Source organism: Artemia sp. Qi Xiang Cuo, chromosome 3, assembly GCF_049724085.1.
Source record: "Artemia sp. Qi Xiang Cuo chromosome 3, ASM4972408v1, whole genome shotgun sequence".
In the NCBI taxonomy this organism is placed as follows: domain Eukaryota; kingdom Metazoa; phylum Arthropoda; class Branchiopoda; order Anostraca; family Artemiidae; genus Artemia; species Artemia sp. Qi Xiang Cuo.
This window is the reverse complement of record NC_142796.1, coordinates 72,345,473-72,361,515: the sequence shown is the minus strand read 5'-3', so window position 1 is coordinate 72,361,515 and position 16,043 is coordinate 72,345,473. Positions and strand designations below refer to the sequence as shown.

Genomic DNA, 16,043 nt, shown 5'->3' with positions numbered 1-16,043 from the left:
AACCCTTGACTTGAGGGCTGTGGGGAGAATATCATCCTCAAAAACATAATTTTCGGACTTTTTAACTACGTCGAACAAAATGGCTATCTTAAAATTTTGATTGGATGTGTTTGATGAAATGGTGGCTCTGAGAGGGGTGTTAGTTATCCTCAAATCACTTTCGACTATTGAAAAGAGAACAAGCCCTTCTAATTTCCAATCGAATGAGCCCTTTTTGAAGTTTCTACAACATCACTATCTATAAAAACCTTATATGCACCCAGGGCATAACTTACAAACCTTGCCCCGAGGGCTCTGAGGGGGTTATCATCCTCAAAGACCAAATTTATAAATTTTTAACTACGTTGAACAAGATGGCTATCTAAAACATTGATTGGATGTGTTTGGGGAAAAGGTGGGCGTGAGAAGAGGGTTAGTTGCCCTTAAATCTCTTTCGACTATTAAAAAGGGCACTAGCCCTTTGAATTTCCAATCGAAAGAGCCCCTTTTCAAGTTTCTACGACAAAGCTTTCAATAAAAACCCTATATACGGCCAGGGCATAACTTACAACCCTTACGAATAGGGTTGTGGGGGGAGTGTCATCCTCAAAGATATAATTTCCTGACCTTTCAACTACTTTGAACAAAATGGGTATCTCAAAATTTTGATTGGATTTGTTTAGATAAATGGTGGGCCTGGAAGGGGTGTTAGTTCCCTTCCAATCACTTTCGACAATTGAAAAGGGCACTAGCCGTTTCAATTTCCAATCAAATGAGCCCTTTTGAAGTTTCTACGACAACGCTTTCAATTAAAACCTTATATGCCCCCAGGATATAACTTACAGACCTTGCTCTGAGGGCTGTGGGGGGGGATTGTCATCCTCAAAGACCTAATTTCCAAAACTTGTAACTACGTTGATCAAAATGGCTATCTCAAAATTCTGATTGGATGTGTTTGGGGAAAAGGTGAGCGTGATGTGGGGGGGGGGGTATTTGCCCTTCAATTACTTTCAACTATTAAAAGGTTACTAGCCCTTTGAATTTCCTATTGAATGAGCCCCTTTTCAAGTTTCTACGACAAAGCTTTCAATAAAAACCTTATATGCGCCCAGGGCATAACTTACAACCCTTACGAATAGGGCTGTGGGGGGAGTGTCATCCTCAAAGATATAATTTCCGGACCTTTCAACTACTTTGAACAAAATGGCTGTCTCAAAATTTTGACTGGATGTGTTCAGAGAAATGGTGGGCGTGGAAGGGGTGTTAGTTGCCTTCCAATCACTTTCGACTATTAAAAACGGCACAAGCCATTCCAATTTCCAATCGAATGAGCCCTTTTCAAAGTTTCTAGGACAACTCCTTCGATACGAAGTGCCCTGGTCTAAAGGAAAAAAATAAATAAATAATTAATACATTGTGCCAACATCGTTCTTTACTTAGGTAGCGCGAATGCACTGCCTATGATAAACAGTCTTGGTATTATTTGTCGGATAGATGGAAATTTGTTGGTGATTTAGATCTTGCTGCAGTAAGGACACCCTAGACGGTCAATCATTTTGATCAAATTCTTCCGTCAATCAATTGATTAAAGCTTGATTGACCGCCTAGGAACTGATTGAGTCATTCAAACTTTCTATGAATCACTGTCAACACTTGACTCAAGCGTCAAACAGGTTTCCAGACGGTCAATCATGCTTTAATCAATCGATTGACTGAAGCTTTTAATCAAAATGATTGACCGTCTAGGGTGTCCTTTAGAGACATGTTTAAGGGGCCCAATGGATATCGTGGAACAGATATCAAATCTGTTCTCAGATATCAGATATCATATATCAAATCTCACGACTCCAGCTTCTTTCACCTGCCCAATCGTCACTGAAATGCTAGTTGGTGCTATGAACTTTCTGGGTTTTACCATGTCAAGGAACTAAAAACTGGATTACCATATTAATGATATTTTAAAACGCCCAAACGCCAGATCTCTCCTCCTTAAACTCGTTAAAAAAATTAAATGTCCTAAATCATATTGTTTGAGAATTTTCGTCGTATTTGTACGCCTAATGATCGAGTACGCTTGTCCTGTTGGGAATCCTTGTATCTCACATGAATTTTCAGGAATAATAGAGACAACCAAAAAAGGCACCTAAGAATTATCCCCAATGTGGGTAGCTCCCTTCACCAGAGAGCCAATCTCGTCATCCTCAAGGAAAGGAGAACAAAAACTTTCTTTTGTGTTTCACCAACAAAACCCTCCATAGCCCCCAGACAAGTTTTACTTTTTCCTAGTCAGTCTCCCCCCCTTGGACCTCGCCTGCCTCGTTATGCCTCAACAATGTCCCCCTTATTACGCTGATAAAACTTTCAAATGAAAGATATAGAAGATCTTTTTTCCCATTCTGACCGTTTAAACTACCTTTATTTGGAGAAATATAGTTAAACTAAGCACTCAATTGTGATGCTGAGAACTGAGAATTGTGATGCTTGTGATGCTGTCATGCTGACAACTTCCTTCTTGTTCTAAGAAAGTGTTGAGTTTAAAATAAAAGATAATGTTCGTTTGTTATTACATTCTTTTAGATAAGTAAAGAGACTACTTACACAAAAGTTGGGATGATTATTTTTGGGAGTGGTAATCGTTTTTGAAGGATAATGGGGGGGTTGATGGGGTAGCATCCCCTCATATTTGGGATATTCATCAATATAATATTAGAAACAGACAGAAATTAAATTCAAGTTCAATTTCAAAAGTCTCAAGGTAAAACTTACTGAAGGTAAATAAAGCGTAAGTAGTTAATTTTCTTAACTAAACCTCATTTAGAGTATATATATGTAGCCTACTATTTATATATGCGCTTGGGAGCTTAAAGTTCTAAGTTTCAAAAAAACTTCAACTTTTCTTATTTTTTTTTACGCTTAAAATATCCTTGTTCCCTTCACTTCAAACATGTAATTTTTTATAAGCATCAGTTTAAACCGCATATTGTAAAGAATCTAGAATTCGGATTTATCAAAGAAGCACCTAATCAACGAAATTTAAAAATTTTATCTCACAGATTATTTTACAGTTTAAAACAGCTATAAACTCAGGCAAGGCATACAAATTACACGCTTTTCAGTTAATCAAAAGATTAAATTAGCAAGCTACAGAAAACCTCATCTTTGAAAAATTCGTAACTTTCAAACAGAACAGGAAAACGTGCCCAGAGAAACTGGACCTAGAGAAAAAACCATTTACTTTGAAAGTAGTCAACAATTAGGTTTTTAAATTGCTAGGCCTTCAAAACTAAAGAAGAGAAGAAACACTGCCTCCTCAGCCTGTTTTGCATTGATCTTGAATGTTTCATAAATTTTTCTTTCTAAAATGGGAAAATTAACAACGATGTATTTTTCCCAATTTGAAGGTTCCTGAGAAATTCCTATTTTCCTTTTTTAAATTCCTTTTTAAAAATATCATGTTTTATTTTCTATATTTTAATTAAGGAGACAAGATCTGATTTTTCTTCATCCTGAATATACAAATTTTGAAAAAGAGAATCCCCCAATCACCTTTCCTGTATAAAAATTTGTGTCTAGATTTCTAGGCATTAAGAAAACGCTTTGGAAATACAACTAAAAAACTAATACGATACCCTAAAGTTGCTCCTAGCTCAAAACTTTAAATTTTCTGTGACGTGAGTTAAAATTTTAACAAAACAAAAATTAGACATTCAGAGTTTAAAGTCAGTAATCAGTTCATTTTCAGAATATAACTTAGTGATTCAAAGCTTTCATAGTTCAGATTATAAAGGTAGAGCTTAGACAATTCACATAGATTTAGCAGCAAACTTTGTATTTGTATCCTTGAGAAACTTCGCAAAGGGAAGTAATCTATTTTCAAGATGGAGTTAAGCATAACTTAGTGAATTTGGAATTTAGATGAACATCTTCAATAGTGTTTGCTATTCTGTAAGCTATGGAGAATTTGTGATTTCAAACGCGACTCTATTGTCTAATAAAGGATTTACAAAGTGCAAATTCACTGGGAACAGTATACAATGGTAAGACAAAAAAAAATACTAATGAATAATGGAGCATAAAAAATGGTGCTAATTTCCACAAATTTGCCATGGACTGTAAATTAGGGGGATTACCATGTATTATTTAAACAGTAATCTAGAGAGAAAAAAAGTAAAGCCAGTTTTATCGGCACGGAAGTTCTGCAAAATATTATGGATCTTAGGAATGTCATAGCGAAACGAAGAAAAATAAAACATGCACTTGACAGAGAAACTAAATGAATGAATGAAAACGAGTGAAAGATTATAGGCTGGTTGAACTTGGAACATCGGTTGATATTACGCGGCATCCACCCGTTTTATTTTTGTTATCCACCACCGATTTGACTAGCGTTCGACTCATATGTGTTGTCACATTTGACATTTCTGTCGTCATTTAATGACAAATTCTTTAGATGTTTTTTTCTCTCTTCATACCTTTCAAATAACGGACTCTGTATTTGACCGACCTTGAACCAATAGCCTAGATCAGGTACGTTGGTAACGAACTGTAAGCGGTGGAAACAGGTGTGGGTGAAACAGCCGAATAGTAACCAAAACCCTAAAAAAAGAAATTACAATAACAATTAATACATCAGAAGAATTGGCTTTTTATTCTGATTCCAAATATAAAAAATTAATTAAGTCTAATGTTACCCATCAAAAGCACTGAACCTGAGAAGATTTGCCTGATGTTCGAAAAAGTGAGAAAACACCCCCAAAAGGTCAAGGGAGGTTAATGAAAATAACAATGTCAGATTCAGCCTATATGAGAACGCTACTGCATAGATTTCAAGCTATCATGTAAAGAAAATGTGGATTTTGTATTTTTATGTCAGATTAAAGATCATGGATATGTCTATTTTTTCACCAGGGATCATCGTATCAAACCAGTGGGCCCTCTTTTGAAGATCGGGAAATGGCTCATTCTAATCGAAATTATAAGTTCTACTGCTCTTTTTAAGTGACCGAAATGATTAGAGGGTTTTTATCCTCCTTCCTTGCCCCTTTATTTCCAAAAGACGTCTGATCAAAATTTTCAAACAGCCATTTTGTTCACCATAGTTGGAGGGTCCAAACACTGTGCCTCTTGGGATGAAATACCCCTCTCCCCACAGTCCTTGGGGAAAGGGATGTAAGCTATTAAATTTGTTCATTGTTTACATATATGTGTTTTTTTTTGGGGGGGGGAGATTTTTTGTTAGGGAGTTTTCCATGGGGAGAATTTTCTATGGGGAGGAAAGTTCCCGGGGGAATTTCCAGGGGAAATTTTACATGAAAAGTTAAATTTTAGTGTAAAGAGCGAGGGATTGAGATTTAGACATTCTGGTTGCCCAATGGCAACTAGAATTCATATACGGGATTCCTTTTATTTGTCTTACTTTCTCTTTGGCGACTCAATATTACATGTAGAAACGTTCCAGGGGATTTTCCGCGTGAAAATTTTTCAACGGAGAGGGATTTCTGGAATAAGTTTTAAAAAAGATCAGAAATTAAAGAGAAAAGAAGTGTCTTCCAATGAAAGTAAAGAGCATTTTCCAATTGGAGTTTCAAGAAAGGGCAGAATTTTCCGTGGAAGATTTAGCACAGGAGGAATTTTCCATGGAAAAGTTTTTGATTGGATCGGGAAAATTCTCCATGGAGAGGGAGGTGAATTTACAGGGATTATTTAGAGAACGATCGGAAATTGAATATAAGCGACAAGTTTTTTCTCAACTGAAAGTAAGGAGCTGCATTAAAACACAAAACAAGCTCAAATTATTCTGTTTTTAAGAGGGGCTGCCATTTTCTTAATCCCTTGCTCTTTACGTTGAAGTCTAACTTTTTGCCCCAATTCTATAAGAACAACTCCTGAAAGACAAGGGCCATATAATTGAAAAAAGAATCTTTTTTGAAAGTACCTAAGAACTTTAGGGTAACGAGCGAGGTAATAAAAGGGGGTAGCCTCCTTCATATATCAGGATGATGTTCTGTTCATAAAGTTTTAATGCTCATTACTTTTAGTTGAAAGGTATTTTTTTAGTCAGTTTCAAGTTTTAAATTGAATGAAATAATTCAATGTTTTCTGTGCTTCAAGGCCGTCCAGCCGTTTTCTTAGTTTTTCCTTTCTTTGAAACTGAACAACATGAATATATATATATATATATATATATATATATATATATATATATATATATATATATATATATATATATATATATATATATATATATATATATATATATATATATATATATATATATATATATATATATATATATATATATATTTATATATATATTTTTATATATTTATATATATATATATATATATATATATATATATATATATATATATATATATATATATATATATATATATATATATATATATATATATAGCCTATATATATGCTAAGATCTTACATCTTTTGTCAGAAAACGCTTAAAAGTGAAACCTTTTAACTAAGATCTTACATCTTTGGTCGTTTTTATGCAAACGTCTTCCATCATTCTGCTCTGACCAGCGGTCTGAGAACAATGATGAGTAGATCATCAAAGTTCTCTCATCATTGTTCTATATGACAGAAAGATGGCGTCTTTCACGTATTTTGCTAACATCAGTGAGCTGTATGATTTTAGAACAGAGATGAGTTGAAAAAACGATAATCTTTGCAGAAAGATGAAAGATCTTAGATGTAAGATCTTAGTGCTAAAAAACGGCCCTAATGCTTCATTCAGTTGCAATGTAACATTGCCTGAGCCAACATTCGAGAAGCATCAAACCATTTCACTTTATTCCAGACTTTCTCAAAAAATTATTATCTTCATATTAATTTTCTGTGAATCTTTTTATATCCTTTCCACTTTTCCTTTGATTCCAGCTATTTCTGATCACCGTTAAAGTGATTAACAACTTTTCGTGTTTATCTTTAGCATTGTAGTTGTACTATTTGGAAGAGAAAGGCCTCTTTCTATGAGCAGTGACAAATTTGCAGGATACATTAACGTGATTAATGCTCACTAGCTGTGGATGAATGTAATTTACGACGACATGGAAGTACATTTTAGATCCAGAGAAAAATGAAGAAAGTCTATCTCTAAACCTAGGCTCCCACTTATAGGGAGATTACCCTATTTTAGGGGGAAATAACCTCTTTTAAGGACAGGCACTTTAAATCCAGGGAATTGGGGGGATCTAAGGAAAAGTAAGGATTCTTGGAGATATTCAGGGAAAGGGTACTTGTCTCTTGTCTGTTATCCAGAACACACTCAAGTAGAGAAATTAGGTTAATCATGAAATATACCAAAATAAGGAAAGAATATAATACTTTAGTAACAAAGTTATGGAATCTACAGCAAAGAATTATGAAAAGCAGGCTGCCCAGAACGCATTATATTAAATACCTAACCTAACCACCTCTATATAAATTAAATATTTAATTAAAATACCTTCTTCGTAATTTATCTCACGAAAGAATATATAACCGAATTATAACCGAATGTGAGAGAAAAACCGGTTTACTCAGATCAAAGAAGGCAAACTTCTTGAGTGTGTTCTGGATAACAGACAAGTACGAGGGAAAGTTTTTTTTTCATATTATGACAGTTATTTTTTTATAGATTGCATATTCTCAGTTGTCTTGGAAAGCTTCTGTTCCAATACTGGGTTATATTGTGAAGATCAGAGCCAATTTTCAAAAAAAAAAGCGCGGATCTTTAAAGTATTTATTATGTATTTATTAATTGGGGTAGCAAATTATTTAGTTTATTTTTAAGTAATGCCTTTGATTGAGATAAACTGCCGACATAAGGGAATATTGGCTCTGCAGCAGTTGCAGAATAGGTGCACTTAGGGATTCTTTCATTCTGCTGGTGACTTTTTAGTCCTCTGGCAGTCTGCAAAGCTGCACGGGACTATCCAAATAGAACACCAGCTGCCTTTGTAAAAAATGGTTCATGTAATGCATTCACTGGTGACCTCAGTGTGGTCTTGCGTTAACCTGAGCTGGATCACTAGTGAGTGTGTTCCAGGAGCTGTTCTTTTTTACAGAGGCAGCTTGGGGCTCTATTTTGGAACAGAAATGAACTTGAAAACAAAAGTGATTAAGAATATTCAGAACTACAAACTACATAGGCAAAAAGTAAGGATTACCTATGTTAATCTTATTAAAATCCAAGATCAATATTGCAATAAGGGTGAACCCACTACCCAAAAAGCAGGCTGCAAGGAACCTTTACCTCCACACCTAACAACCTAGGCGGAAATGCTAATATGTAATCAAACTCACAAGGTTAATAATTGCTTACTGACTGACTGACTGACTGACTGACTGACTGACTGACTGACTGAATTATTTAAGAACTACATATAAATATCCCTTACAACAGCCTTCTGGGGAGCGCAACAAAGCGCCTGATAAAAGACAGCTGCAATCCTTTGAATCCCAACCAATTATTCAATCAATAAAGAACAAGAATGAATAGAGGCTACTTCTCTCACTATACCTTTTTTTTAATACAAATAACAAACTGTATTTCATCGCTTAAAAAATATTTCTTTCATCTATTTTGAAATAGAACAATGCCAGTCGAAACATTATTCTTAATTTTTGGAGCTAAATAGCGGATAGTGAAGTCGGCTCGTGAGGTGACTCAACTGCGAAATTATCAGTATTCCTGATACAGAATAAAAAATGAAATCAGTATTCTCAGTAAAAAATTATCAGTATTCTCAAATTATCATTTTAGTGAATTACACTAGTAACATAAAGAAACAGAATAAAAAATGAACTAAATAAGGTAATGCAATAAGCCTATTGAGTAAACAGAAGGCTACAAATATTTTGCTAGAGAATGTTGTTGGTACTACAGAAATTTTAATTTTTACAGTTTCACGAAACTGAGTTGTATATGTATTGCTGGTTTGTTCACCCAGCTGAATTTTTGCGTATCAAGTTTATAACTGCCTTTAAATCAGAAATTCGTGGGATTAACTCCAAAAGATTCCATGCAAGAACTCGAAGATGCTCAAAGGCCAAGTGACAATATTGATTTCTTTTACTAATCTTGTCAAAAATACCTTATAGCAGAAATCGAACAGATCGAAGGCCGATTCAAGGTTCAAGTTTGAAGACGAAGTTCATGATATTTTGGCTTTAGTTGAACCAAGGAATGAAATGAATTTGAAGATAAATTGTGTAAGGCCACTATTTGCAATTTTTCCTGTTCTAACAGAAAAGCGTTCCTTCTAAAAAAAAAACGAGAATGGAGCTTCTATTCATAGAATGTTTCATAGAAACATTCTATGACCTCCATAGAATGGAGGTCATAGGCAATGACTGATGCTAGTGAGCTTCATAAGGGAGATGTCAAGCTAAAGACCTATGAGTTGAGCAGTAGTTGTAGAAGATACTGGGTCTGAAGAGTTGCAGTGTAGCAGGGCAGTCTGAAGGGTTCACCCTAGTCTCACATATTCAAGTCAATTACTGGTTGAACAATGAAAATAAACCTTCATCAACTCAGAGCATACCGAAAGCTATTACTGGCTTCAAGACGAGCAAAAACGCTCTGTGTGATTAAGTGCTGGAGATAACAATTATTGGGACTATTTCATGTATTCTCTTTAGTATGAAAGATGTCATGGTATCACTGAATTAAAAAAGAACAATGAGGCTGCGCTATACTTTCCAGAAAAGTTCTGCGGGTATCAAGGGCAAAATATCTTTTTTTCTTGGAAGAAATCAGTCTAAACACAAGGAGTCTTAGGAAAAATAACAACATTATTTTTTATTCAAAATATTTGTCTTTCTTTTATGTGCTTTTAAATTTGCAATATGACATGTTTTTGTGTCTCTTTATTTTAAACAATATCAAACCGTCTATTAATATACCATGACACTGATTTTAGGCAATATTTCATTTCCTTCAAGAAGTCAAATGGGATGCTTTGAATGCCGTTGGCAGGGAGTCGTCAGGCATTTTGACTTATCTTGCGGGAAAATCCAGTTTATGTTTCCAAAACTTAGCAGATCAGAATGAATGTTCCCGTTTAAAATCACCCTTTGTGCTTTTTGATTTAGAAGCTTGTGATTCATTTTCCAGTAACAGTGTTGCATTAGTGCCAGGAAGTATTAGTGACAGTGAAATAAAACGCCTAAAATTGAATGGTGTTGAAAAATTAATTGCAGTTACTTCATTCCCAAAGGAAATTCCTGCTTTTGAGCTAGTATGGTCAAAAAGAAAGCGGATTAATTTGGTTTCAAGCCCTGAAAACAAATGGACACTAGAGCACCTAATGATGGGGAAGAAATGCAGAATATCAGGTAATTTTACGTCATCTTCCTTTTAATCAATGAACCTTTTAACTATATAAAACAAGTCGCATAATTTCAATGTTCTAACAATTAACTCGGCAGACATTATATAGCTCCCAATGGGTGTTGCCACCTTTGTTCATATTAGTCTTTTTGTGACCTAGGGAATAGGTCTCTTATCTTAAATGCTTGTCTTCTTTCTTTGTAAGCCGGTGTGTAAAAACATCACTGTTTGAATTAAAACCAAGTTGCCATCAATCCATTACCAATTGGAGAAAAAGCCAAGAGAGATAGCCTGATTGAGAGGTGCAGCTGGCATAAGCCTTTTCCAGGAATGTATAAAAATGATGTCATTTTCACTTGTTGATAGATAATCTATCATCCATCCAACCATCTTGGGGCAGAACTAAGGTAGATAGTGATAGAACTTTAGGTTCTTTAGGTTTTTATTCAAAAAGTCGACAAGTCACACGAAGATGGGAGAAAATCGTATTTTATATTTCTTCGCAAATCAGAACCGATTATGTTAAGTCCAGCTCATATCCATACATAGCTAGACAGAAAGGTACACTTTCTACAATCTTTGTTTGTTTTTCTCATTTAAAGGCAGCCTGGATTGATCCAGTGTAATGACGACAAGAGATTGATGTCTAGATAAGCACACATGTGAACGGGACTTTAGGCGTAGTATGAACTTTTAGTGAAGGTTAATCATTTAAAGGCCCTCTTTTAAGTTTTTTGTTCCCCAAAATTTTTGGCAACACATAGTAAATTTGATTTGACACTTACCTAAACGGGAATGGTTGACTTATTTTGCCCAAAAAAAAACAAAAAAACATATGAGGGTTCAATATTGAGTAGATGAAGACAAATAAAAAGTAAAAAAAAAAAAAAAGAACACACACTCACAAAGAAAACTATACTACCGAGAATAGATTCAAAATTTTTACTAAAACAAAGCAGGATGGAGGCTTTTTATTCTATCAAACCTTTAAAAATAGCGGTTATGACGCTGCTTAGCCGCGGATAGTGGCTCAGTTAACCCGTAGGCTGACACAAGACTTCTGTTTAGCCCTTAGGGTTATATACAAAGGAAAGTTCATGAAACGAAAACATACGCATCTAATTGACCTTTTATCAGTAGCTGTAAATATATTCCGAAATAGAGTCAATTTGAGAACACGAGGCATCACAAAAGCGTTGTACACACGGGTGAGAATACGCCTGCTCTAGCAAGCTTTACAGCAAACTAGCACACCAAACGCTTTTCTAGGTTTCTCACGTAGATAAGGAGAGCCCTTGTCGTTTTTACAACATCCCCTATCGGGAGACTGAGATATTTAATACAAACAGATAACTGAACGCTCTGATTTCCTAACTGTACGCATCCGACATCACCAACAGATTTGCCGAAAGCAATGACCTCGCTCTTCGAAGCATTAAAACGAAGCACTTCGAATATATTAGTGAAATCAACGATGTTTCTTTTTGCCACTATTACCTGATGCAAGATATTTATAAAATTAATTTATTTGAAATCTGAACTACTTGTATTAGAAATTAGGTAGGCCTACGGGTTCGTAAATAGCTACAGTAAAACCAATGATATTAGTAATTACACAAATAATGAGCCAAAAATAAGCAGAAATAAAGTCAAATAACCTTCCAAGCATAAAACTACCGCAAATCACTATCAACAAATAAATAAAACTTAAAACGAACAGAAATTACAACAAATATCCTTGTCAAACTCAAAAGGAGCAAAAAAACTGAAAAAAAAACAACAAACAAATGACCGTGGATTGCCAGTTTAATATGCATACACTGATATATATTCCTTAAAATTTTAATAACTTTTTATTTATTAAAGTGAAAAACGAAAAACATCTTATGTATTTTGTTTTCATTAAAGTGCAAATTATGTTCTGGTTTTAAGAAGGCATTAGGGTTTTCAGCCCTACTAATGTTAATTTTTGCTCGTTTTAAGTTTGACTCGGTTATTTTTTGTAATTTCTGTTCGTTTTGAGTTTCATTTATTTATTGATGGTGAGTTGCGGTAGTTTTACGCTTGGAAGGTTATTTGGCTTTATTTCTGCTCATTCTTGGCTTAGTGAAGCTCTTTAGTTTTCTTTGAAAAACTTGTTTTATGGAAAAAAATTTAAATAAATTTATGTTCATTTTTTATTAGCATAGTCTTTTTAGTGCAAAAAACATAATATTTATATCTTGTAATTTGTTTTTCTATAGGAAACCATAGTTTGGCTTGCTGTTTGCATGTTGAACAAACTTCTGCAACAATTTTTAATCCTGACACAAATTTTATTGTTTAATTTATTTATCTCAAAAAAGGGCTTGAGGGGCTAGTTGCCCTGTAATCACTTTCGATTATTAAAAAGGGTGCTATCCCTTTAAACTTCCAATTGAATGAGCCTCTTTCGAAGTTTCTACGACAACTCCTTTTATAAAAATTCGCCATCTCTAAAAAAAAATAATATTAATAATTAATGCATTATGCCCACATCGCTCTTTACCTCGGCAGGGCTATTGCCCTGCCTATGATACCGTACAGTTAGATGAAGTTACTGACATGATCGATCTTCTCTTTAACCAGGACCACCATTTATTGCTAACCTAAGTTGCCCTCTTAACAGTGATTTTAAAATTTATTGTTTCACCCTGAATGTTCGAAACCTCCGTAACTTCAATCGTTTTGCTAATAATATTTCATAGTGGCGGTACAATTGAAAGTCTAAAGGACTTTCACCTTCTCATTTGATTCCATGCTCTCCCATAACCTTTGCCTTGTCCTTTGGGAAAAAATCCCTCAAAATAATCCCTATAAACAGGGATAAGACAAAACCCTGCTAACTTCTTATTTGACACCAAACAAGCTATTAACCAAACAAGCTATTATTATCACCTTAATACCCTTAATCTAGTATACCTTAATCCAGTATACCATACAATAATGGCACCTTAATTAAAAAAAAAAACTTCTAACGGCTAAATCAAAGTCCGGTTCGTAATCTATAAAACTGAGGACTGTAGTGAACTGATGATTCAGACACTTCTTAAATATGAACCTAAGAGTGAAAATTTGGTAGACAAATGCTCTTCCTATCAAAACACACACTGTTCTTTCCTTAACACCTTATCTACAGCCTCTGCTAGTGTAATAACTATCATTATTTCAATCAATTTTATCCCACAAAAGCCAAGCTTACTCTTTCTCACACTCAAACTACCATATTCACTTCTATAACCTTCCTAATAAAAGGGTTTAATGTAAGTTTTACCAAAATCAACAGGTACTTCTCCAATGTCAGAAATTATAATCGTAATTATTATGCTCTAACGGCACCAGTGTAAGTGGCACAGCGCCACCAGTCCCAGTACTGATGGTACGAGAGTATAGTATCACGGTCGAAGGTCTCTCTTGGACTATTCTGCCACCAGCATTCGTAAGCTAGTGGTACCAGGTTAAGTCCTGATGTCACTATTGTTAGTTATATGGCACCAACGCTGGCATCAGTGTAGGCAGCGCGGCCCATATGCCACGGTCAGCTTCGACGTGTCACGGATTCTAAGAGTCTGCCCTGGTTGGCTTTCTTGCTGCTGTCTTTCCACACAGTAGGGATGCGACAAGCGTACTTTTCCGTGGTATGTATGTGCCACGTTATGGGCCCGCGGTCTCAAGACCAAAATTCTTCTTTCAAAATTTTACTTTTCTTCAGGAAAGCTATTTCGCATAATATAAGGCCCTTTTCCCATACCAAAAAATTTACTCTCGATCTCTCTACACTCTGGACTGTATCTAGGAAATCAAACAGTTCGTGGTAACGAACTGAAAGTAAAGAGCGACCCAGCTAAATAGTAACCAAAACTCTAAAAAACGGAATTTTGATACCAATATATAAATAAAAAAAAATCAGATTGTTATGCTGATTTCATATATATAAGTTTTATCGAGTTTGGTCAAACTCATCAAAAGGTACGCCCCTGAGAAAATTTGCCTTATTTCCTAAAAAGGTGGAAACACCCACAAAAAAATATAGAATCCTAATAAAAAGCACACCATCAGATTCAGCGGATCAGAGAATCCTACGGTAGATGTTTCAAGCTTCTATCTGCAAAAATGTGGAATTTTGTATTTTTTGCCAGAAGAAAGATCACAGATGCGTGTTTATTTTTTTTTTTTACTTTTTTTTCAGGGGTGATCGTATCAATCTATTAGTCCTAGAACATCGTAAGAGGCTCATTCTAATGGAAATTAAAAGTTCTAGTGCCCTTTTTGAGTGACCGAAAAAGTTGGAGGGCAGCACAGGGAAATCACTCTTTACGCTAAAGTCTTTTATTGTTTTAAAAAATAAAGTTGTGAGACAGAGTCAAACTTTAGCGTAAAGAGCGGGGCGTTGCGGATGGGAAAGACCCTTTCAAATACGGAATAATTTCTGTTCGTTTTGTGTTTTAAGGTCGCTCCTTACTTTCAGTTAAAAAAAACTTGTTTCCTTTATTTAATACAACAAAGGCCCTCATCGAACCCTGCTGAAGCGTTCACCCATGGAAGTTCATAGTGAAAAAACATAGGTGACATTTTTTTTTACCGTTACTCTAGTGAAAAAGGAAATACCACGAATGGTCAAGTTCTCTTAGTCTTTTGAAAAGACTAGCAGTCTTTTGAAAAGAGTAATTAAAGGTGGTCAACTAAACTCTTTAAAATAACGAAATTTTGGACACTCTACCGGTGACCTATCGACTTCAAGACAAAAATTCAAGAATTCAATCGCTGGATCATGATTCACAACTATTTGAAAATTGAATAAACACTTCCATGTGTTTCAAAGCTCACAGTGTGGAATTTGTTTTGGTCAGGCACTCAAGACATAAGTGTTGTTAGAACTGGAAGCGTGCACTTAGAGTGCTCATTCGCCCATGCCTTGACCGATTTTATTACTTTAACTTCACTAAGTCAATTTGAAACCTACTGGGAGATAGCGCGCGACGGCAGTGTTCTACTTGCCTTGGCACCAAGAATACCAATCAAATAATTGCATTTTTTAAAAGGGATTCCGAAAGGAATAACTCTGAATCCTATTGCATACCATCCGACTATCTCACATACCTTCGAGTTGATAGTGGTATTATTCTTGTTAATAGTAGTACTAAACTAAGAAATGTATTGAATTTTTTGAACCCCCTTGATCTACCACATATATTCTACACACTTCATATCAAAACCTACATTGAGAAAATTGGGAAGTATGTAGTTCAAAATAGGACGAAACTTCAGGATTATTCGACTGAGACTGTGGTTTTCATGCCCAAATGTACTTTGTATTCTGATGTCGAAGATATAGCTATGAAGAACTTCTGAAGATTTATACAGAAATACCTGTATGCCTAGATTGCATACAGAAGATCATCATCTGGGGGGGAGTCCTTCAACTCTACACTATATTCATCTGTATACGGAAAGTCCGGATCACATTTCCTACAATGCAGAGTAACTTCACTCTTATTGTGTCTCTTTGTATATTCAATGATACTTTTTTCATCTATATTATGAGATTCACGTGTTTCTAATTTCTTATTTGACTTAATATCACACAGTAAATTTTCAATTGAAGAATTGCTCTCTGTAACAGCCAAATAAACATCTGTAGGCTTATAGTCATAAACCCATAGTAGGATGTGACCACCCAAAGTCTTTGGTGCGAGTTTCGTAAAAAAGATTT

General features: G+C 35.0%; 1 protein-coding gene across 1 annotated transcript in view; it reads left to right on the top strand.

The window, feature by feature from the left end:
• Nucleotides 1–16,043, top strand: part of LOC148954500 (uncharacterized) — a 243,521-nt gene that overhangs the window by 109,877 nt on the left and 117,601 nt on the right. The window contains exon 5 of the mRNA XM_089086552.1: nucleotides 9,903–10,317. Coding sequence (XP_088942678.1) covers nucleotides 9,903–10,317 — 415 coding nt within the window. The remainder of the gene's footprint in view (nucleotides 1–9,902; nucleotides 10,318–16,043) is intronic.